General features: G+C 37.6%; 1 protein-coding gene across 1 annotated transcript in view; it reads left to right on the plus strand.

Moving 5' to 3' along the window:
• The window catches only part of LOC308688222 (complement C3-like), a 76,195-nt gene that overhangs the window by 41,737 nt on the left and 8,542 nt on the right, over window positions 1-25,916 (plus strand). Inside the window, exons 26-37 of the mRNA XM_081361149.1 lie at window positions 8,744-8,839; window positions 10,739-10,895; window positions 11,066-11,229; window positions 11,307-11,462; window positions 11,691-11,750; window positions 11,834-11,924; window positions 12,271-12,316; window positions 12,723-12,813; window positions 12,926-13,015; window positions 13,544-13,649; window positions 19,991-20,080; window positions 20,274-20,354. Of these exons, the coding sequence (XP_081217275.1) occupies window positions 8,744-8,839; window positions 10,739-10,895; window positions 11,066-11,229; window positions 11,307-11,462; window positions 11,691-11,750; window positions 11,834-11,924; window positions 12,271-12,316; window positions 12,723-12,813; window positions 12,926-13,015; window positions 13,544-13,649; window positions 19,991-20,080; window positions 20,274-20,354 (1,228 nt within the window). The remainder of the gene's footprint in view (window positions 1-8,743; window positions 8,840-10,738; window positions 10,896-11,065; window positions 11,230-11,306; window positions 11,463-11,690; window positions 11,751-11,833; window positions 11,925-12,270; window positions 12,317-12,722; window positions 12,814-12,925; window positions 13,016-13,543; window positions 13,650-19,990; window positions 20,081-20,273; window positions 20,355-25,916) is intronic.

The following is a 25,916-nucleotide window of genomic DNA, read 5'->3' on the forward strand; positions in this document are numbered from 1 at the left end:
CAAAGAAAGCTATTTTCTGGCCATAAAAACAACTCTCCTGTTCTTATAAGATTAGGTTACTTAAAAGTAACAAATCAGCTTTGTAGCTTAAGAACGAAAACATCTCATTGACTTTAGTTATGAGCAGGCAGACAGAATCAACCAAGTATATAGAATTTTAATAATTGGACCAATACATTTAACTAAGGAATACAAAAATACTACACTGTTAGACCTTACCGGGTTTTTTTACAGTAAAATACTGCCAACACTGTTGCCAGTAAAATACTGTTAATTGTACAGTTTTTTAGTGTAGTCTAGTTTGTTTCTGTAAAAATGCACTAAATTCTAATTCAAGTTTACTAATTACACTTGCAGAAACCGACTGCCTTAAATTGACCAACCGTCATTTAAAGGGATACTTCACCTCTGGGAAGATGAATGTGTATTTAAAATAGGTCATTTAAGTAGAAGAAATGTGGAGAAATTTTTGAATTTGGAGCTTTCTAGACTGAGAAAAGCCAGAAAATGTATTTTTGGCTTATGTGGATGAAAGACAACAACTCCCAGAATGCACTTGCTTCGCTGCCTTAGAAGGCCACGCCTACCGGTTAGAGAGCACAGTTGAAAACAACAAGGCTAGCCTATGTAAGTGATGAGTTTGCCAGGGATTTAGAGACCCAAAATGTCCGGGATTCGGCTTTTGCGTTCTACAGTCGCCATTCATCATGTTTACTGTGGCGAGCAGGACGAGGCTGACGGCCGCGGGAGAACGGCGCGAGGCCGGTGGCTTCATTACTGAGACGCGCCGGGTCTCGTATCTCTCACGGAGGAGCGGGAATTTTCTTAGCAATGTTAAAACGCACATCAACCGATCACATGTTTAGCGTTCATGTAAACACTACAGTCAGATTCACCGATCGGAATTAATTCAGTTAGATTGAAACGAGAGGTGTGCATGTAAACAATGAATGGCGACCGCAGAACGCAAAAGCCGAATCCCGGACATTTTTAACAGTCTCGCCCGCCGGACAAGTCCGGGAAAAGGAAGATGGTAACCCCTACTTACTCAGCTTTCTCCTATTATTCAGCTTTCTCCACAGAACAAGAGCATGCTAGCTTAGCTTCCAAAGAAAGACGGCTGATACTGTGTACATTCTGTGAGTGAGATCCCACCCTGTATGGGCGGGTTGAAAACATGCGGAACAACGCCATCTACTGGCTGTAGTCTTTAGCCTCTGGACAGAAAATCCTCCGATGACGCAAAATGACGAATTTTGCGTCATCGGAGGATTTTTTCCAGACAAAAAATACATAAATCTCTCCTCTCAGGGGGATATGAGGGGGGAAAGCATGGTAATTCGAAAATACTACAGGTTTTCTACTAATACAAAGCTTAATGCTAAATCCTGAAGTAACCCTTTAAATGTATTAACTAAAATTTATAATGCATTAATAATGTGAGCAAAGTATTACTGTGAACTTCTTTCATTTGAGACCATTAAAAAACTATTGTAAATAAAGAGATTTCCACTGGACCAGCAACTACACAGTTACCGCCTGTTAAATAAAGCAACATGCAGCAAATCATCAATGTTGTAGATCTTCTCCTGGACTGAAGCACAGGCTCTACTCTTCTGCACAATGGTGACCCAAAAAATACATTTTACAGTAAACTACTGGCAACAGTGTCGCCAGTATATACCTGTTTTATAACTTACAGTTTATTACTGTTAAAATACATTTTGTGGGTGTGTCTTTTTATCTTACACTGTTAACCCTTTCAACCCCACAGGGAAATCCACACTACAAAGAGTAAAAGTAACATTGAGACAGTGTTGCAGTGAGATAATTAAGGGAATATGTAAGTGATTGTTGAGCATTAGTGATGAACACCTGCTGTTAGAACATAAAATAGAGAAACACAAGAACTACAACTGACTTCCAGCCATTACACATTATTACACTTATTATTAACCAGTATGACTTTATTTCTGTCATACAGAAGTTGTTATTGAGATGTTTAATTGAAAATGTTTGGTTTGAAGTTACCATTATAGAGATCGGTGTTTGCTTTAGTTGGGATGCAGATGCTAAAACATATATTTTTCTTTTGCTGCTTGAGCTGTTTTTGTGCAAGTCACACTTGTGCACACACACAGTTTATGAATGATTGCGGTTGTAATGATTTTGATGACAAAATCATCATATTGCCTGTTCATTCACTAATGAATTAATTCTTACTCAATCAGAGTTTAATCCTCAATCAAAAGTGTTACATTAGCACTACTGTGAAACTACAGCAATAAATTACTATGACTCATTTTTTAACACATTATGCATTAACCAAAACAACCGAGCTACACTGTGTTTGAGAAACACTGAGATATCACAACTTAGCACATTCATCTCAACAATGGTGGCAGTATTTCTTTTTTATTATTATTATTATTCATGCAGCAGTGCATGCTGGGAGTTTTATATTATCCTGGAACCCAGCATGCATTGCGACATGAAACTTTTCACCATTGTTGAGATTCATGTGCTGATTGTTGATGTCTGTGTGTGTCTGAGCCAAGCAGGATTAAAATAAAATTGAATGCACTATATGATAATAATATTTTTCAGAAGACCTGATTACAGAAAAATTGATTTCATTTTATAGATTCACAGATATATGCTAAATATGAAATAGCCATAATTTAAATTAATATAAACAGGAAAAATCTGAAAATCAGACCAAGATGTCCAAAATGATTGTGATATCATCACAAAAGAATAAAAACATTTGATCATCTTTCTCTTGACTTTTTCTTGCCATAACAAATGTGTTTTATAAACTCACTGTTACAGCAGTCAGAGAGAGATGAATGTAAGAAGTCAAGGGACAAGTGACCAACTAAAGCAAATACTGATCTCCATCATGGTGACAACAAACTTTATTATTAACTAAATCTCTGTTAATTCTCAACAAGAACTTTTGTACATGTATGAAAGAAATAATCGTAAACTGGTTTGTAAACTGGTTTCACACTCAGTGTTCCTGGAAGTCAGTTGTAGTTTTTGTGTTTCTCTTTTTTCTGTTCTTCTTTCTCTGTCCTTCAGTGATTCTGCTTGTCAGGTGTTCATCAGTGTCTCAATTCACTCACTTTTCATTCAAGTGGACTTTATTAGTGAACTAGGGAATAGTCAATGAGGGTATAGGGTATGATAATATTGTATGATTGGGAAAACAGCCTCTGAGTGTCGACTTTGAGCACTGTTAATTCACAGTATATTCCTGTATGCTACTTTTGTTTTCTACGGTATATTACTGTTTTAATGGAAAATGGTATGATCTTGTCAGAATTTGGCCTTTTTTTACAGCAAGGGTTAACAGTGTACAGTTTACACGAGAAAATGTGTATGTACAGGACACGTAAACAAAAAACAAGAATAAACGAATAACGAAAATGAGGGAGAGGATGAAAGAGAGTTCTGACAATGAGAGAGATGAGAGAAAGTGAAACTAAAACTAAACATGTGCGATCAAAGAAAGATCACAGTTAGGCAAAATCACAGGCAGTAACCTTGAGAGACAACAAGAAATCACATCAATCAAATCAAAAATAATTACTTGCGTATGGTTCTCTTTGTATTTGCTGAAGAAGAGCTCTTTTAGAGCGGGGCGTGTTTCCTCGTGTCTTTTGGGTGAGCCCGACTCGCGTGAAGTTTAAAGGTTCACCGAACATGAAGTTGCCAGAAGCATGATTCAGAGTTCATCTCCCTTTGTGGAGGGAGAACGAATATGAAAATAAAACTTAGTAAAGAAAATAAAACGGAGTTGATGAATCTCTAGGAGCCATGGAGCCAGGAATTCTTTCAGTGCTCGTGCACGTCCTTGAGGATGAGGAGCGCGCGCCGCGGGAGATTCAAGTCTCTTTAAAGTTGAAGCTTCACTGAACGAATGGTAGAGTCTAAACAAAGACGGAAATAAAGAAAAGACTTAAGAAAATAAAAGAGAAAACAGAGAACGAATGCTCCCTTAAAAGGGAGCCATATGGATCTTCTCGCTGACGAAGAGGGTTCGTGAAAGAAAGAAACAAAACAAGACGAAAGAAAATACAGAACTGAACTGAACGCGGAGTGTAACCGCTTTTCTAGGGTACAGAAATTTTACTCCTCCCTGGCGCTTGGGCCAATTGGAACGCGAAATTCCAGGCGGGAGAAATTTCCTTTGTCTCACTTAGGAGTTCGATTTGCATGTTTTATGACAGTCTTAGGATCATGCCATTTCTACTTTAAACAATTATAACTGCAGTAAAATGCATTTTATCATAATTTGGTATCCATATCTTTCCTACGGGTATATGGAGGTTCAATTCAAGACCACATTTGGTATGTTTAAAAGCTACGGCATAGAAATTACTTCTTATTCTGTAAACTAAGCATTAAGAGTTCAACTAACAATCTAGGAATAAGATTTACCCAAAATGTGATGTACATTTACAAATGGGAATGAAAATTGGACTTTTAAAAAGATCCACATGGCATATCTATGATTGCAACAGGGTGCACATCTGAAACATTATTCCTTTAAGGTTTACAAGAATACAAAAACATATCACAGAGAAGAACAATCGTAGAAAAGAGAAATTACATTCAGGTTTACATATTTCTTCAATGGTTATACATATAAAATATCTAGGATGAACACGTTAATTCTGTTAATTCTAATATCGGTTTAGAGTGACTAGTCAGCTCTCGTTCAGAGTTGATTGAAGTGGTTAGATGCTTTACAAAGCTGAGATTCTAAGCTTTAAGATGATATCTATTTTGTGTTGTTCCATTCAGTGGTTGCTTAGTAAGTAGATTTTTTCTTTCCGAATGGGAATCAAAAAGCCTCTCTACAATATTTATATAGAGAGCTACAGTACATAGGCGGTTACACGACATTGAACACGTTTTTCTTTTTTTAACACCAATGGATGGCGCTTTTCTCACTTAAAAAAAAAAGGATTTTAAAGGCCTGCACTCTATTTTAATGTGAAATATTGCATTTATCAAAAAATAAATAAATAAAAAAAAAGCTCATAAGTTTTTTATAAATATTGCATAGTTCCATAGAAACCTTTCAAATTTTTAAGTAATAATCCAAAAATATTATTGATGTTAACATTGGTTTTCCTGAGAAAAAAAAAAAAAAGTTAGATTTTTAAGGCTTCTGTCTTTTTAGACCGAGAAGAAGCCAAATGTGACCCCTAAACGAAAAAGCCCAGAGAGTTAAAAGTTGTTCTGATCAAAAGACTTTGAAGAAGTATTTTATTTGGACACAATGACATCAAGAATCAGCCTGTGATTCTCAACAATTGTGACAATAATAAAGCATGTTGCAGTGCATTTTGGGTGTCACCAATCAAAAATCATGGCTCCCATCATGCATTGCGGTATGAATAAATTATGATCTGAATTGTCTTAGTAATTGACCGTTCGCAAAACCCCGCCCTCGAACGGTCCTCGTCCAATCCTAGCTCAGCAACTGTAACTAAGGAGAAGGACCTCCGTCAAACAGGGTTGCCAGATTGGGCGGTTTAGCAATCTATTTTGCGGGCAAAAATGGGTTTGGGCGGGTGGATAAAAGTTGGGCTGGTTTCGGATCAGTTCGGCGGGTTTTTGTTCCCGAAACACCGGCACTTCAGATCCTTATTCCTGCGACCCAATGTTCAGCAGGTAGCAGTCTCACTCACTCACACACGCACACACACACACACTACAACTCTGGCTGACGTGCCCCCTAACCTCACAACACTCCCTCCCATACCTTAAAGTGACGCACGCACGTCAACACAGATTTGAATGTTGCGATATGATTTTGTCAAAGGTTTAATAGACAGACGAAATGGAAGAAGAACGCGTGAGTGTTTGAATCGAGATTACAGACTCTTAAAGAATGGTGCAGCTCATACGACACATTTCATCCTGTTGAAACGAAAGTGGCTATAACTTCGGTCAACCTCATCTATAAGCAAGGGAAAAAAAAAGCAATTTAATTTGAATTAATATCTGTAATAAAAAAAAATCGATTTTAAAATCACTAAAAAAAAAAAAATCTTTTTTTTTTCTCCAAGCCCTAATATGCATGTTTTATGTTGCCATTTGAAATAACTGAAATGTTAAAGTGGGTTATTTTTAAGTCCATATATCCACTGTTTTTATGTTACTGAATGCTTTTTTTCCAAGTGACTTTTATTGACAATAAAGAGACTCATCGATTAGAGATGATCGCATTATTAACATAAGCTTGTAGTTTAGTAGAATAGTCTGATTGAGGTCAGTAGCCTACTTTTGCGTTCATTTGATTGAATATTGTTTCTAAAATTGGATAGGTTAAGTCGAAAAATGGGTCATTTTAAAGCTTGTTAATGATTTTAATGTGTTTAAACGAGAAACAAGCTACACAAAAAATTGGGCGGTTTTTGACAAGGTTTTGGGCTGGAAAACCTCGCTGGCACCTGGCAACCCTGCCGTCAAACATTGCGATTTCAGCCAGATGGTGAAACGATGCGCCTATGGCACCTACAAGTCTGACACCAGGTACCCCAAAATTTTAGAGGGAGGGGTTGTTTTTTTGTGCCTTTCCAAAGCCCAAGACCCAAGCGGAAAGATGCCGACAATGGATTTAAGCATTGTGGGAGACCTCACTCACAGCTAAATGCCTCGAAGATTAATAAGCATACTGTAAGTAAAGCTAGCGAGCTAAATTAGCATATCAGTTATCAATAAATAGTTTAAGTACATTACTCTTACAACACTTTGCAGTTTTAATGATGTCCTGTATGAATAAAATGACGGAGTATTTATTTTTATGTTTCCACTGTTCGATCGCGCCCGTGCCCCCCCCCCTCCTCCTCCTCCTCCTCCTCCTCCTCCTCCTCCTCCTCCTCCTCCTCTCTCTCTCTCTCTCTCTCTCTCTCTCTCTCTCTCTCTCTCTCTCTCTCTCTCTCTCTCTCTCTCTCTCTCTCTCTCTCTCTCTCTCTCTCTCTCTCTCGCACAGGCGCACGCACACACACACACACACACACACACCCCGGCATCGCAATCTTGACATCGGAGCCTGTTCATTATGCTGCGTTCACACCAAACGCGAATAGAGCGTCAAATTTGCGTGTATCGCGTCTAGTTCGACGCTTGAACATTTGAATCCATTCGCGCGTCCAAAGCGAATAGGACGCGAGCGAGTGCAGTACACAGTAAAAACCCCAGTGTTAAATGAACACTGCTCAGAGCAGTTAAAATTAACACTGAAGCAGTGTTGAAGTTAATGAGATAATTAAGTGATGATTGGCCATTAGTGGTGACACCTGATGATAACAAGCAGATTCACTGAAGGAAAGAGAAACACAAGAACTACTGACTTCGAGCCATTATTGCACTTATTATTTTACCAGTTTGACTTTATTTCTGTCATACATCCAGGGCTTGACATTAACACCCGCCAACCTGCCAAATGCGGGTTTTGACACCCGCCAACCCGCCAAATGTGGATTTTGCTCGTGGCGGGTAACATAGTCACTCCAACTAGCCACTTTGGCAGGTTGAATAATTGTAGTCTTTTCAAAAGGCATCTGAAATAAGTGTGACACTACGACGCTACAACTCCCATGAGTATTAGGGCTGTCGAATATATATTGGAATAGTTTTAAAAAACAGAATTTCGAAGGTGAAAATTAATATTCGAATTTGGAAAAACCAAGCCACAAGACCTCCAGACGCGCGTAAACGCGTCTTTACATTGACTTAACATTGAAATCACTCGCGCCAGACGCTCTATTCGCGTTTTGTGTGAACGCAGCATGAGGGTGAGGGCGAGAGAGAGAAAAAGTGCCTGCGAGTGCGAGTGAGCGAGCGAGAGTGAGGTCTGCGGTCTTGGCCATTAGTTGATTTACTTGTTTTTGTGTAGGTAATACGTTGTCAAATATGTTTAAACTAAATTTAAATAAACTACATACAAGTAGTTATGTCTCTTTGTATTAATTTGTCCTGTTATTGATGTAATGCGCGTCATTGACAAAATGCGCAACCAGATGTTCGAATAGTTCGAATATAGGCTGTTTTTTTTTAGAGGGAATATTCGAATGTCATTTTTGAGCAATTTTGACAGCTCTAATGAGTATTACATGCACACAGTGTTGCCTTGCGTTTGTGCGCTAGTGATCGACAACACAGGTTCTGCAGTCCAATTCAAAATATCAGAGATCGCTGTTTCTCCCGCACCCTGCTCCTCAGACTAGACGGCGCTCACATGGGTTGCCAGTCTGAGCACACACAACAGGAACGAGCGCAATGGACAATGAAAATTGGCAAATTAGAAATGTGCAGAATAACAGACCATAACAAAAACAAACATTCCAGCCTGGAAACGCACATTTCAAAGTAAGATAACTGGATGTAGAAGTGTTTTTCAGAGAAACGAGTATGTGAACTTTGCATGTCTCCTCAATATATGCAAACATATTATGGTATTTTTATGCTTTAGTAGAGTGAAAAAGTTACATACAGCACCTTTAAGGGTCAATAGCCCAACTAAAGCAAACACTGATTATCATAATGGTGATTTAAAATGAGTGATTTTCTCCTTCAGTGATTCTGCTTGTTCGCATAAAAAAAAATAATAATAATAAAAAAAAATAATGCTCAATTGTCACTCAAATTGTTATTGAATTATTAAAACACACGAAATATGATTGTTTTGTGATATAGTCTGTTTATGTGTGCTTTATTCCAGGGTGATGTACGAGGCAGAGATGCCGATGCCTCTCTGACAGCCTTTGTTGTGATTGCCATGCAAGAGGGCAGAGAGATCTGTGCTAGATCAGTTGGTGTAAGTCAATTTGTTTCACCTCCAGTGGCCGCTCGGGGATTTCTAAAATAGAGGAAGCACAGTAATAATAGCGGTCTTGGGATCCTCTCCCAAAACATTTTTGAAATATTATTAAATGCTTTAAATGTCTTTTTGAATCACTTTTAGACATAAAATATAAAAAACTAAAATGAAACTTGCAGCAAGGAAATATAAATATAATTTCACTCACCTTGCCTATCACCTGAAGAAAAAAAAATCCATCCTTCTGTTCTTTTTTTAATGTCCGTGTTAGGCCTTTTATTAAAGCTGACTGCCTGTAGTAAACTTAGGTGTGGGGTCTTTCTTCATTTATAATTTGCAGCTTCTGCTAGAATGCAATCTTGTTAAATTTGTTGGCGATCAAATATTCAATATTTCATCTCTCCATAATTAAGGTAGTTAATTGCTAAGTTAGATTAGCAGTGGGAGCAGTTTAAAGTATTATCACATAATTTATGTCTGTGCAATGATTGGTTGATACACCATGAGAGGCTGTCCTCCTCTGCCATGCAGTTTTTCTCAGCACTTACTGCTGAAAGTGACATGCTTGATTGTGATTGGCTATTTTCTTTTAGTAACGGAAGGAAAAGTCTCCAGCTATGGATATGCCTCCGCATCTCTATCCCCTCAGACTCGCATAATTGCACCGTTTTCTGATTTGGACATTCAGGGAAGAGCAGCGGTGGTTCAGACTTCAGTGATATTTTATGGTGTTACAATGGTGAATTTACAAACAAGACATTCACATTCTGAGATATTAAATTAAATTAATTACAGAGAATTTTATTAACATTAAATCATCCTGTTCACCGTGTGCAGGTTTAGTGCTTCAGACTCTTATTTCCTAACCTGGCTCCGCCCTCCTGCGTACCTTCTCTCAATTTTATTTCCCTTCAGTACTACGTCTGGGATTGTGGTGTATTCTTTGGTTTTCTCCGGCCAAATTTTTGGCGGCCCAATCAGCGAACAGAGGGAGTGGCTGAGGACGATGATGTTGAGGTCGTGCGTTAGTTTGAGTTGTAGGGTTACGTCACGACCAAAGGTTAGCGATTGGTTATGGCAGATCCTGAGTGACTCTGGGCAGATCCAATAGTTTTAAACTTCAACACAGAACCCGCGCCCTACAAGGAAGTTAACGCTTGTCAATGGAGAGAGGCCAGACTCTCTGTACAAATGAAATGTACGAGAGTCTGGTAGAACAAGGCTACTTATTTCCTCCTGAATCAATGGCAATGTGTCACTTCATCTTTTAGTGCTTAATCCTGTTCTATGCACACACAGTTCATTGATTTACAGGCACCAAAAATTCAGTAGTGGAAATAAAAACAATTCTATCATAAACATAATTAAGCAAATGTTATATTTTGGAAATAAGACCAAGATATCGCAACCTGTAACAGCTTGACTCATAACTGGACTGATTTTATAGAATTAATAAACTTTCTTAAGTCCATAAAGTGACTCCATAATAAAGTAACTTTTATAATTATTAGTGGACAAGGCAACACTTTGAAGCATCTTTCCAAGCATAAACCAAACACAGGGCCTCTTTCAAAGGTGGTTTAGTAAAAAAGGTACTGGACAGAACAAATATTTGGTTGCTAATTTTACTTTCGTCAAAAATAGTAGATACCAAAGGGGTTAAATGATTCCAGGCAAGCAAAATGAATTATATATGACTTCATTACTGTCTAAAACCTTTTTTCTGCCATTCGACTGTATTATTTATTGACCCTTATGACAAAGTTAATCTAAAGAGTTGTGATGGGTGAAATCATACAGGTAACAACTTAAATTAACCTTGAAGAGTTGGTGAATTATACAGTATGTTGTAGGATGCAGATCTAAGAACTTTTAACCTCTTACACACTTTTATAGAGTCTGGATGGAAGTATCAGGAGGGCTGTTGCTTTCTTAGAAGCTCGACTTCCACAACTGACCAATCCTTACGCTGTTGCGATGACGTCCTACGCCATGGCCAATGCTGACAAACTCAATAAAGAGATCTTGATGAAACATTCCACCAAAGGAGAAGGTCAGTAACAAGTCATCAAAAAGTGTTTTGCTTTACATGGAATAATTCTAACCCAGTGTAAATAATAGAAAAATGATCAAATGTTGTAGTGTAATGATTGCTGCATGTTGGTGTTAATAACAGTAAAGGAACACAGTCCTGTTATTATTCCTGCTTTGTGTTTGAATCAGCCGGTAGGTCCTGGGCTGTCGCTGGACAGCATCATCACTCACTGGAGGCGACGGCCTATGCTGTGCTGGCACTTGTGAAGGCCAAAGACTTTGATAAAGCAGGAGAGGCAGTGCGCTGGCTGCGTTCAAAACAGTCGCATTATGGTGGATCTGGCACCACACAGGTACACCAACATCTCATCATCTGACTGTGATAGACAGATGCAGAACTTGTCTTTGAATGCTGTTCTGCACTTTCCAGGCAACCATCATGGTGTTTCAGGCCGTGGCAGCGTATCGCACGCAGGTGAAGGACCAACAAAACTTCAATCTGGACGTGGAGCTGTCCGTGGCAGGAAGAAGACCTGTCAGATTTACCATTAAAAGAGCCAATGTGCATCTTACACAGTCATACAAGGTGAGGAGAAACTCATCAACCTGCTTCAAAATGTGTGTTGCTCATGTCAATTGAATGATTTTGTATCATAGTAAGTGAGGAATGTTGGGAGTTTTGTTATTTGTCATCCATCATATTTAATTGTCTACATCAAATGTGTTGAGTTTGGTCAATAAAGTCTTCAGGTATCTCTGCTACATCATGGATTTGATTATCCTGCTGACTCGAGTACGTGTGTTCACTCAACAGTTGGAGATCAACAAGGACTTCAATGTGACGGCTAGAGGAACTGGAACAGCCACTCTCTCAGTGAGTGTTCATGAGCGTTTATACGGTCAACAGCAAGATTAAAGTGTTTTAACATCTAATCTGAGACGTGCTGCTCTTTTCAGGTTCTGACGCTGTACTACGCCAGACCTGTTGAGAAGAAGTCTGACTGTACACTCTTTGATCTGACTCTTAAAATGGAAAAAGCCCCTGAAAGTGAGATTGACAAAGAGGCCTTTCTGTAGCACTTTATAAACATTAAGGCTTTTCACACTGTGCTTAACCCTGGGTTATCGTCACTCTAACCCTGTTTAGGAACATTTTGACACTTAACTACAACTATAATGACATTAGAAGTGGAACATTAAACATTAAACATGATAACACAGGATTATGTTTACCAACAGGCTAGACTGACCCAGGGTTAACTAGTTAACTTGTATTTCCCCAAATACCTCTATGTATTAAATCTTCATTTTAATGAAATTTATTTTCATATTCCCTTTAGAAAGGGAAGACTTGACTTGAACTAAAACCACCAAATACTTTTGTTTCCTTTTAGCAAAACCAGGAGCCTTTGAAAGTTACAACTTCATTATGGATTTCATGTATGTGGACAAATACCCCAATTTTTATTTTATTTTTTGTCAAGAAACCATTTAATTTGTAATTAATCAGCATGTGCTCATTTAGGCTGTTTTCACACTTGGTTTGTTTACTGTCCCACATTCGCTGTATGTTTGCTTCATGAACGCGAGTACCAGGGACAGTTAGATAATGATTTCAGGGGAGACTCCAGTTTCACTGCGTTCTGACACGGATAAAAGAGTTTATTCAGAGACAAGCAGCTCTACGTTACACTACAATATAAGAAATCTGACATCAAACGGACTCAGGTTTGCATGTAAAGCTCTAGTGTGAAAGCAGCCTTAAACGCAGAATCAGTTGATGGAGGAAAACTGAAGACTTACTGAACCTGTTAATAAAACCTGCACTTTATCTCCATCTTTACAGCTACAAAAGTGATAAAACCGATGCCACTATGACTATTCTGGACATTGGCATACCGACAGGATTTGATGTTGAAGAAAATGATCTTAAAGAGGTATTATGATGATAAACTGATGCAGAATTGCCTCACATCTGCAGATAGGCCATAAAACATGTTGCTCATCATGTGATGCACTGAGTTATTTTTCTCATTTTCTTGCCCTCAGTTGTCCACGGGGAAGGAGAGATACATTCAGAAATATGAAAAGAATAAAGAGCTGTCAGAGAGAGGATCCCTCATCCTCTACTTAGATAAGGTATTTCAGCAGACCGATGATGTCAAACACAGATTTGTTTTCTTTTTATCTTGAAACCATGTGTTTTGGTTAATATCACAGTATTGTTGAAATCTGATTCCTAGATGCTCATTAACTGTAAGGGCATGTGGTTCCACGTAACTTTGGTACATTACAGACTGCTTATCAGAATCATATTTCACATGATACTTTAAGCAGAAGTGAATGTGCTAATTTAATATATAGATCTAAATTATAATGTTTACATGTATATGTTTCTATCAGCTATGCAAAACAGAATACTGTCTTTGCAGTGTAATTGCAGCTGTACATTGTTAAATGAATGCAAGAAAGAAACACCAATCACAATTCAAATGCAAATATAATTAATAATTTTTACTACAAAAATTGTTTTAAATTTGACCCACATTATTAGTTTTTAGTTATTAGTTGTTGCTTGTGCAAATGTTAATGTGGGCAGTTTCCATTGTACAATTTGATATTTAATATCATGTAAATTTGCTTTTATTTATTTTTTTGTCTCATTAGGTTTCTCGTAAAGAGACAGAAAGACTTTCCTTCAGAATGCACAAGATGTTTAATGTGGGTCTGCTTCAACCTGCTGCCGTCACAATATATGAATATTACTCACCAGGTGAGCTATTGCTGCATGTACACACACTATTTCTTTTATCTATAAAAACAATTAAACTGAAGCTCTCAAATTAACATGTTAATTCAGTGCCATTAAGTATTTGAATGTTCCTCCAAAACTCTTTTCTCCACTGTCCCTGTAGCGAATGGGCTATTTGAATTATTCGTTCGTTTTGTTCTGAATTAACAAATTCGGACTCTCTGTGTTTTCTAAGCACATTCCTTCCCAAAACGTTCTTTGCTAAGCTTACTAAAGCTTGTAAAGCTTGTATATGAATATTACTCACCAGGTGAGCTATTGCTGCATGTTTTATCTATAAAAACAATTCAACTGAAGCTCTCAAATTAACATGTTAATTCAGTGCCATTAAGTATTAACATTTGAATGTTCCTCCAAAACTCTTCTCCCCACTGTCCCTCACACTGAAGACTGTTGAACTGCTCCAGAAATTGCTCTATTAATCTCATTTCCAAACATCTCTTCTCAAGGGGGATTTTTTTGCACCATCTAAAGTTAATTAGATATTTTTATTCACAAATCAACTTAATCTAACATAGTTTTACTGTAAATTGAGAGAATATTAATGTTTCTATGTGACAACGCTCTACCACAGTGGAATTGCAGTAGGCTAATGTATTTCCTGATCCTGATCCTGAGCATCAACAATGTGATTGCAGTTATTTATTTGTTTATTTATTTGTTTGTTTATTTGTTTATTGAAGGTGATTTTTGTAGTATAGTTATCAACAATATGATTTCTTCTTTTCAGAAAATGAATACATCAATATTTTACAGAAAGGGCGACAGGAAGAGTGCAGAGCTAGCTCTTCCAACTGTGATAAGTTGGGAAACCGATTGTTTCAAACAGTTTTTATACAACTTTATACTGATCGTACTGTGATCTTTCTACAATTGAGTCCACTGAAAATAATATTTCTCAAAGGGGTCATATTATGAGAAACCAAATTTGCCTTGATCTTTTGGTATATAAGAGGTCTTTGTACCATTAAAGCTTCCTGCAAGTTTCATAGGAAGACGTCCTCCCCATTATAAATGAAGCATTTATTTAATCAAGCGCTAATTACAGCTTGTTGGGGACCCATGGTAAGAAGTGACGTCATGGTACGAAGTGACGTAGCAGTCATTTGCATATGACCGCCTCCAGTGTAGACAACTACGCCTCATTTCGCATCATCGCATCGTTGTCACGCCCACAGGTGTTCAGTCGACTTGGTCAGGCGGTCCCAGTCCTTTCTGATGGGTCTACCTTTAACTGTTGAGAATCAGCTCCGGAGGCTTTGCTGTAAACAATACTGTAACTACGCCAGAGGTGTAAAGTCCAGGTTCAGAAAGTAAAGGTCCTCCTCACCCAGATAGCAACATTGTTTCGGCCCGGATCCGGCCCACATCTGGCACTTGTGGAATACGGATCTGGCCCACATGCAGCGTGGAATGACGGCCCTTGGGTGGCCCACTCCTGTTTGCCAGATCTGGGCCACAAGCAGGCCATAGCAATGCCACATGTCAGCCAAAAGCAAATAAATAAACCAGAACTGGACCTTACCTGAGCCACAAAGTCTGTGTATATTAAATATAGAGTAATTTCAGCCTTAATAAGCCTGTTAACAAGCAGAATCACTGAAGGAAAGAAGAGAATAGAAAAAGAGACGAGCAGAAACACAAGAACTACAACTGACTTCAGACACAGCCTCAGATGAAATCAACCGAAGAGAAAAGAAGACATTAAATCTGTGAAGATCTCAGCAGAGGAGGATTAAACAACTCCACAAACAGCATTACCAGCTTCACTTATTACTAACCAGACTGACTTTATTTCTGTCAGACGTCTACAGAAGGTTTTATTGATAATTAACAGAGGTTTAACTCTAATGTGTTTCATTTAAAGTCACCATAAGAGTGATTAGTGTTTCCATTAGTTGGGCTCTTAACTCTGACTATATATTATGTCTTTTTTGGCCGCTCTGACAGTGTGTTTGTCAAACACATTTGCAGCAGCAAAGAAAGCTAAAGTGAAATGAGATCAGGTGATGATGGTTACCTGTTGATGGTTTTATAATCATAATGAAACCTGTTTCACTGATGTCTTTGGAATCTAACAATTGTGTTGATCCATTAATATTTTCAAGCCCTGTGTTACTGCAACATGAGATACAGCAATATTATAACAATAAGTTCAAAGACTTTATCAAACATGAGCACAAAAAAGTCAGTTTATGATGAGACACACAGACATCAACAATCAGCGTATGAATCTCAACAATGGTGACAATCAAAAGTACTTTGCTGCAATGCATGCTGGGTACCAGCATATTACAAAACTCCCAGCATGCATTGCAACATGAATAAATTATGCAGCTGAATTGTTCTATAATTTTGTTTGATTCTAAATATTTGCTTTTATTTTTTGCTGTTGGTTTTGTTGTGAATTAGTAGCTTTTCAGTGATGTTCTGAATTTATCTGTTTATCTAAATATTTGTGATTGTCACCATTGTTGAGATTCATACGCTGATTGTTGATGTCTGTGTGTGTCAACAAAAGCTAATTTTTTTTTTATCTCATGTTTGATAAAAGTTTTAAACTAACTGTTATAATATTGGTGGATCTCATGCTGCAGATACACAGGGTTTGTGATGTGAAAGTATTAATGGATCAACACAATTGTTAGATTACAAAGACATCAGTGAAACAGGTTATTTCATGATGATTATAAAATCATCAACAGGTAACCATCATCACCTGATCTCATTTCACTTTAGCTTTCTTTGCTGCTGCAAATGTGTTTGACAAACACACTGCCACAGCGGCCAAAAAAGACTAGGAGTTTAGATATCCTAAGAGTTAAGAGCCCAACTAATGGAAACACTATTCACTATTATGGTGACTTCAAATGAAACACATTATAGTTAAACCTCTGTTAATTCTCAATAAGAACTTCTGTAGACGTCTGACAGAAATAAAGTCAGTCTGGTTAGTAATAAGTGAAGCTGGTAATGTTGTTTGTGGAGTTGTTTAATCCTCCTCTGCTGAGATCTTCACAGATTTAATGTCTTCTTTTCTCTTCAGTTGATTTCATCTTAGACTGTTGCTGAAGTCAGTTGTAGTTCTTGTGTTTCTGCTCGTCTCTTTTTCTGTTCTCTTCTTTCCTTCAGTGTTTCTGCTTGTTAACAGGCTTATTAAGGCTGAGATGACTCTGTATTTAATATACACAGACTTTATGGCTCAGATAAGGACCAGTTGTGGTTTATTTCTTTGCTCTTGGCTGACATGTGGCATTGCTATGGCCTGCTTGTGGCCCAGATCTGGCAAACAGGAGTGGGCCACCCAAGGGCCGTCATTCCACGCTGCATGTGGGCCAGATCCGCATTCCACAAGTGCCAGATATGGGCCGGATCCGGGCCGAAACAATGTTGCTATCTGGGCAGTATTTTGTTCCAATCACCTGGATTTGCTAATTCAGCAGGAGAGAGAACTAATTAGTAAAATCAGCTGCGAGTTCATGGGTGGAATAAACATATGGCAGGACTTTTACTTTCTGACCCCTGGACTTTCCACCTCTGAACTACGCTGACTATGGCATCAGTTTTGCCGTATCAGTTTGAGTCCAATAATGGCAGTCAAGAAGAACAAGCTGACTGACCCAAACTACAATCACAAGCACGACTTTCACAGTGGTAATTTCATTTTATACCTCTCTTAAATTTCAGATGTGATGTTATATCTGTCATACATAACAGCATCAATAGCCGCTTTCCGACCGGAGGAACCTTTTCACAGTTCCTAGAACTATTGGCTAAAGTACCCGGATGTCGGCGTGTTCGCACCGCAGGAACTAGGAACGATTTTAGTTCTAGGAACTCCATTTGTAGGAACTAATTTAGGTCCTACTTCAGAGTAAGGTCTAAACCAGCACTATTCACCTTATTTTCGAACGTGGAAGTAAACATGGGTCCAATATCCGGTTTTTGTGCGGCACTTCCGTTTCCTCGCTTCCCTGGGCTAAATAACGATATCGATCGCGAAGGATTATGCAGAGTTGACAGAAAAATGTTACACATTGCCGTAGCAGATGAATACTACAAAGAACTAAAGCCCTGCCTCACTCAGTTAGGGTACCGGACCTGGTTGAAAACACTCATGCATCTAGCTGGCAGAGTGCCAAAACTTCACCGGCGCCTTCAGCACCGCCCTAAACACAGTCGAGCCAGCGCTGGACTAATATATCTATGGAGGTATTTTGTCATGTCAAATGTATTAATACTGCCTTCAGAATGCAACCAAAGCACAGGATAGCAATAAGTAGATGGCTATAAATAATTGTAAATCATACAAAATAAATGCCATGATCACTAGATTTTATACAGGTGTTACTATAATGATTTTGTTTCTCCTTGGAGTTTTTATTATGGTTTTTATTGAGACTAGAAATAGAATAGGAAAAGATGTTTGTATTTCATTTTGACATGAATACATATTAATAAATGCCATTTTGATGTTTGAAAATTTAGGTTTTGACAAAAGCAGATATAAATGCAATGAAAAAAAATCGATTTTCTAATATTGCACCTGTCAATACAGAACGAAATATCCTGTAGCCTATTTTGCCGTCAATACTGCCGACGTTGTCTTTGCTGCTGTTTAACATTAAGTATAGCTGCTAGGCCTTCCACAACTCTCTCCCCATTATGTCGAAATCACCAATGAATGAGGCATATGTCACCTAGCAGTGCCGCGTCAGACACGTTTCTTGTGTGCAAAGACTTGTAAAACACCACGCAACAGAAACGCCACGCAGCCAGTGTGTCGCTGGTCGTAGGGCGCCTGATGATTCGATGATTAAAACACTCCTGCTCCAAGTAAATCTTTCTTTTGTACCAGTTATTATGACAACCTCTAACTGCACAAACAATCCTGGTCTTCCCCGAAGCCATAAGTTAGTTACGAACACTTGTTTGAGTGAGTTAGCGCGCCAGTGACCGGAAGTGCCTGACCGGAAGTCTCGCACAAAATACCGTCAACTGGCTGCGTCCATATTTCCGTTAAAAATAAGGTGAATAGGAACTATCCATGACGTTAGTGTACGCTGATTGACCGAACGCACGCGGAACACCAGCACCCGACATTATTAAAACAGCTAAAATGTAAACACACAGATTATAGCCTATATATTTACTCCATAAACTAACTATACAAACATGGAAAACAGTGATAGATGGGTCTTTAAACCTTTATGCTGAAGAGAAAATCCAATGCAACTTTGAGGGGACCAAGCCAAACATGATTATGTTTATCTGCCCAGCTAGCAACACTGGACATCAACCACACGGCATAGGCTAATAACCTTTTTTCATATACTGTCTACTTTCTATAACAGTTCTATCTAATAACATATTAAACAGTACTGTTAGACAGATCGCTAACTAATAAACACAGAGAATGCGAGCATTGTTTGCTCTGGCGTTCTCAGCGCCGCCAAAATAAAGGTCCGTCGCGCCGTCAAAATAAAAGTCACCGTGCTTGCGTCACTCCCTTACCCCTCCTACCAGTTCCTATGGCCACTTGGCCAGTGTGAACGCAAACAGCAAAACAGAGTTTGGGGGAGAGTAGTTCTTAGAACTGTTTAGAAGTGGACAGTTCCTAGAACTAAGTTCCTAATAGAAAACTTCCTATAACTACTTGGTCGCAAAGCGGCTTATATAACAGACCTGCATCGAACTGCAGTGCAAAAGGTTGTAAAATAATTGTAACCACTGATTCTTCAATTCCTCTGCCGTTGGAAGTCTATGCAATTATGTTTTTCCCTCACAGTGAAAAAAAAAACAGCATTTCCTCGACATTTCTTTCACTCTGAACCATGCTGCATGACTCATTCTGTTTCACACTACTCTTATATACTAGCAGGAGCCATTAGAGCAACGGGACACAGGTGTGCAGGGGCGGAGGCTAACACTCAGAAGAGAAAAGAGACTAATCAGAGCACTAACAGATACACACAAAATACAAATACAACATTCATAAGGCTTAGGCCGTAACACTTTTGTGTATGTGTATTTGTTTTCTTCCTTATGATAATTGTTTGTTTTTTGATTTTATGTAAAGGAAAGGTAAAAAGAATTTTTTTGATGATTCACTCATCTGCCACAAAAATGTCTTCAAATTATACTCATTTGTGAGCTTTTTTCAGCAGATATTATGTAATATTAGCATTTTTAATTAATTGACCTCCCTGCATTAAATTAAATCTCTCTCTCTCTCTCTCTCTCTCTCTCTCTCTCTCTCTCTCTCTCTCTCTCTCTCTCTCTCTCTCTCTCTTTTCTCTCAGATGCACGCTGTATGAAGTTCTACCACCCTGAAAGGGCAGATGGTGCTATAAACAGACTGTGTAAGGGAGACATGTGCGTTTGTGCAGAAGGTATAAACACACACAAATAATAATATAAAATGACCATATCCTAAACTTTTGTAGTATTTGGTTTAGTTACCTTCAGTCTATTTGTAATTTTAAACATTGTTTTTTTTATTCTTGTATGTGAACGAGGAAACAAAAAAATTATTTATGTGTGTGCGTTATTACAAGTGTGCATTAATAACTTCTCTGAACGCAGAAAGCTGCACTTTCCAGAAGAAAAACAAAGTCGATGAAAATGCTCGTATGAATAAATCCTGTGAAGCTGGCATGGATTATGGTAGGTTATTTCATTGTCATGACTGTTATACTTTCATAAATCAAGAATTCATTATTTACACCCCCCATGTTGTTGAAAACCTACAAAGGGATTCCTCAAAAGGAATTGTTTTCCACACAGCAAAATCCCCAGTGTTAAATTAACACTCCTCAGTGCACATATGTGTCCACACAACAGGGTGTTAAAATTAACACTGAGGCAGTGTTGAAGTTAATGAGATAATTAAGTTAACACTGAAGCAGTGTTGAAGTTTATGAGATAATTAAGTGATTAATTAAGTGATGATTGGCCATTAGTGGTGACACCTGATGATAACAAGCAGAATCATTAAAGGAAAGAGAAAAAACAATAACAGAAAAAAGAGAAACACAAGAACTACAACTGACTTTGTGACATTACACATTATTGCACTTAATATTACCAGTTTGAGTTTATTTCTGTCATACATCGACAAAAGTTCTTGAGATTCAACAGAAGTTTAGACGGTAATGTTTTATGGAATTTTTCGTTTCAAGTTACCATTATGGTGGTCAGTGTTTTCTTTAGTTGAGGTCTTGACCCTTTTTTTTGCTGATAGTTTTTCTTTGACTGTTCCAACACTGTTTATAAAGCACATTTGTTACTGCAAGAGAAAACATGATCTGCTCACATTATAAGGGATGCACCGATTGATCGGCTGGTGACCGGAATTGGCCGATTTTCACGTGATTGGCCGTGACCGGCGACCGGCCGGTCAGTCTGACAAATGCTGATTTTATGCCGGACAAATGCACTCGGGCGCCGCATGATTAACATCGCGCAACATCAGAATCACACATGCACACGGAACACACATGTAGGAAACCTCGTGAATTATAAGGCTGTTTTCGACTAAGGATTTTCATAGTCGAATCTGATTCGTTAGATTTTGCCGTAGTCGACTGATAGTCGAACCTTTTTTTTTTTTCTTTTTTTTTTAGATAGCAGCTAGATTTTTTCCATTTCAAACAAAAGAGCTAAAAAACACATATATATTACACATATATCATAACATTTCATAAACATGAGGAGCAATATGAGAGAGAAATTTGGTGATGGTTGTTTAGGTACATTAATCCACGTAAAGCTCTTTCACGCCCATGAGAACCGCGTGGAGTCAACTCACAGCCGCTCCGCAGCCCTGCTGAAAATGTAAAGCAGAAACACTTAATATCAGATAACGTCCATAATAATTGGACTCTGGGTTCGATTTTTTTTTATCATTTTAAGTGGTTATGTGGAGCAACATGAGAGGGGAATTTGGTAATCATTGTTTAGGTACATTAAACCACGTAAAAGCTTTTTAACGCACATGAGAACCGTGTGGAGTCAACTCACAGCCGCTCCGCAGCCCTGCTGAAAATGTGAAGCAGATTTTTGAATACATTTTTATTTCTTTACATTAGTAAGCTACAGGACATCGTCTTTCAAAACATGACCTGCGCGAAAGCGAAAAAATAAAATAAAAATGGTACCCAGCCCTTCTGAAAATGCGAATGCTTCTCTGTCCCCAGCACATTTCAAACCAAACTGACGCAAATCAGACCTCTCCGAATCGAATCGTGGAATCCTCGACTATTAGAAGTCAGCCCTAGTGAATTACGTCCGTTCAGACCGCAAGTGCGTATTTTTTTTTCAGCGTGCATGTTAATCGATGAGTGCTTTCACAATGGGAGCGGGAGCAGCGCGTGAGCGTCAAGCAGGAGCGTCGCGAGCAGTGAAGCGCGTGTTCGGCGCCGAGTCAATTTGCTGCACTGCTCACGCTCAATTAAAGGGAAAGCACACTTTTGATGGATAAAATAGCCCAAATAGGGTTTCACAAAAAAGCGCCCAAAATGCACAGAATTTGTGTTTTAACAAGAACTGGAATAGGCTATGTCAGAAAAGAAAACAAAGACTAATATTTATAGAAAATGTACCCATTTAAACTTGTTTTATTATTCAGTTTGTACAAGTGATTGCAATAGGCCTGTGTGTGTGTGTGCTTTGAGAAATATCTTTATACTGCAAGGCTATTTATTGTTTATTTATATATTATTTTATTGCCATTCCCTGTTTTCATACAGACGTTTAGTTTGCTAAATACATTTATAAAAATTATTGGATATTGAATGTGAAAAGGAAATTGTTCTTCCATAACACTGCACTTTAGATGTTTGAATTACCCACACCTGGATTAATTTATATAGTTCTATTTTATAGAGTTTATCTGTTCAAAAAAATATGTACTATGCAAATTGTAAAATGTTCTATTACAGAAAAGATATAAAATAAATATTTGTGTGTGTTGTAAAGTGGTTAGAAAAAATTCAATCGGAATCGGCTAAAATCTGTATCGGCAGGTCAAACTTAATGAAAAATCGGAAATCGGAATCGCCCCAGAAAATTGTAATCGGTGCATTTCTACACATTATGGTTTGATGATAATGACATTATCATCATTTAGTGTCCTGATTCACTGATGTCATTCAGAGTCTAAATCTTTTACTATATACTTGTTATCTCATTTAGTAGACCTGAAATTCTACAGTTTGAGATCCAACAGCAATATGAACAATTTTGAAGATACTTTGTGTACACAAGTTATTGATTTTAAACACACAGACATCAAGAATCAGCATATGAATCTCAACAATGGTGACAATAAACAAACTAGTGACAAACAGATCAACTCTGAACGTCACAAAACTAAAGTCATAATAAACCAATAGTAAAATAAAAGCAACCAGGAAAAAATGAAAATTACAGGACAATTCAGCTGCATAATTTATTCATGCTGCAATGCATGATGGGAGCCAATGATGTGTTCTGATTGGTGGCTCCCATCATGCACTGCAACATGAAGAATTTGTTTGATTGTCACCATTGTTGAGATTCATATGTAGATTATTGATGTCTGTGTGTGATTTTAAAATCTTCAGATGATTAAAGCATTGCTGAAATTTAATCATCTGTAGAGAAAAAATAATAAAGCATTTGTATAATCAGGTTATAATACTGGGTGAGATCGATGAATCAAGTCACTAATAATTTCATCATTGAAATATAACCAGAACTACAGTTCCAAAAGCATCTTAAGCCTTACTTTATCGTAGATCAACTGCAACAAATGGTTTGTACGATTAAGTTAGACTGGTAAAATGTTAAGCTCCAAAAATGGCAAACTCTGTGAGAGCAACAGACCCAAATTTCACTTTTAAATCACTGTAAATATTCCCTTCAAGTGAGTTGTTAACTCAAGAACCATTGGAGCCAATTCATCCAGTGAGCGGTATGATCACATGGAGTTTTTCTTTTTCAAATGGGAAATATCTTAGTTTTTGTTGTCAGAAGTCAGAGGTCTGCAACAACATGATGTAAATGATGACAAGGTGCCTATTTGAGTGAACTATTCATTTAACCCCTGTGTAAATTAATTTTAAAAAAAATAATGATTTGATTTGATTTGACAACAAAAACATAAAAAAAAACAGTGTTATACATTTCACAAAAAGAATGTGATGGACAATTGCCGAAAAACCCTCAAGGAGCTTAATTAGTGGCAATCTCCATAGAAACAATTATATTTAACAAATTAAAAACATATTATAAAACAATTTAAAATTGGATTTAAAGCACAAACCCATATGGAAAATTCAAACAACGTAGTAACTACAATTTTACTCTCTGTTTAAACTGTTCTTTAGAAACCTCAATAAATGATGTGGGAAGACTATTCCATACCTTTGACCCTCTGTATAATATACTAAACTGTGTTTGAGTCGTGCGAGAGTAGGGAGGCCTAATAAGACAACTACTACGAGTCGGATACTGGTGAAATTCATTATAAAAAATAAAAATATTACAAAAGTGCTTGGGAAATAACATTTATTATAGAGCTATAAACAAATAAAGCAATTTGAAGCTGATTCACTTGGTAAACACTAAGAATACTTGCCTGAGCAAACAGTGATTGGGAGGAGTGTCTACGATTTACACAAAATATTATTCTTAAAGCTCGCTTCTGAAGTCGAAAAATAATACAGAAAAATCTGTCTAAAAATAGATTTAGTTGGGTGGGTACTAGCCCAAGCAACATTATAGTAACTGATATATGGATACAACATTGAGTAATACAACATAACTGCAACTTTTTTGTTAATCAAGTGCCGGATTTTTCCTAATATACCGACCACTTTGGCTATTTTTGTACTTATGGCACTAATATGAGGTTTCCAACATAAAGGGCCCTATTTTAACGATCTGAAATGCAAGTGTCAAGCGCAAAGCGCAAGTAACTTTGTGGGCGGGTCTCGGCACTGTTGCTATTTTCCCGGCGGGATAAATGACTCTTGCGCCCGGCGCAAATCTAAAATGGGTTGGTCTGAAGTAGCTTCATTACTCATAGGTGTGGTTTGGGCAGTGGTGTAGTCTACGTGATACGCAGGTATACGCCGTATACCCACTAGAAAAGGCCAAGGATTTCCGTATACACAGCAAAAAGTCCAGTGTTAAATTAACTCTCCTGGGAGTTTATATGGCTCCAGAGTCAGTGTTAAAATATGAGTGTTAAATTAACACTCAAGAGTGTTAAAGTTAATGAGCTCATTAAGTGATTAATTGAGTGATAATTGACCAATATTGAAGACACCTGATGTTAACAAGCAGAATCACTGAAGGAGAAAATCTATTTTTTTTAAGACACCGTTATGGAGATCAGTGTTTGATTTAGTTGGGCTCTTGACCCATAAATCATTAACTTTACACTTTGTTTGGCTGTTGTATATGAGTTATAACTCTCAGATGAACAAAGAGAAAAGGTGATTAGGTGGTGTTGGTTATGATTTGATAATCATAAATTCACCTGAAAATCAACTCTCATTTAGAGAGTCAGATTTATCATGTTGATTACAGAGCCTGTGATTCTACAGCAAATGATTTTTATCATTATCAATATAATGCAATATATTTCTTAAAAATTGTTCTGATAAAAATACCTAGAAAATTGCTTTAATTAGATACACTGGCATCAATAATCAGCCTGTGAATCTCAACAATGGTGACAATAATAAAGCATGTTGCAGTGCATTCTGGGTGCCACCAATCAAAACTCATTCATGGCTCCCATCATGCATTGCGGTATGAATAAATTATGATCTGAATTGTCTTACTGATTTCCTTTTCCTAATTGAATATTCTGTTTGTCACCATAGTTGAGATTCATACACTGATTCTTGATGTCTGTGTGCGCCTAAAAGAAAGATTTTAATTTATCAGAACAACTTTTAAGAAATCCTTTAGACTAGTTACAAAAAAAGATCTTATGCTGTAGAATCACAGTGATGCTGTAATCAACAATATACATTTAAGTCAGAGATTAGACTCTAAATGAGTTGAGTGATTCAGGTGAAACTATGATTATGTCAAAACATAACCAACAAAACCTGATCAACTTTCTCTTTGTTCATCTGGCAGTTATAACTCAGATACAACAGCCAAAGATAATCTTATGTTTACAGTTTATGAATCAAGAGCCCAACTAAAGCAAACACTGATCTCCATAAC

Source organism: Scardinius erythrophthalmus (genome assembly GCF_964197995.2).
Source record: "Scardinius erythrophthalmus genome assembly, chromosome: 3".
Classification (NCBI taxonomy): domain Eukaryota; kingdom Metazoa; phylum Chordata; class Actinopteri; order Cypriniformes; family Leuciscidae; genus Scardinius; species Scardinius erythrophthalmus.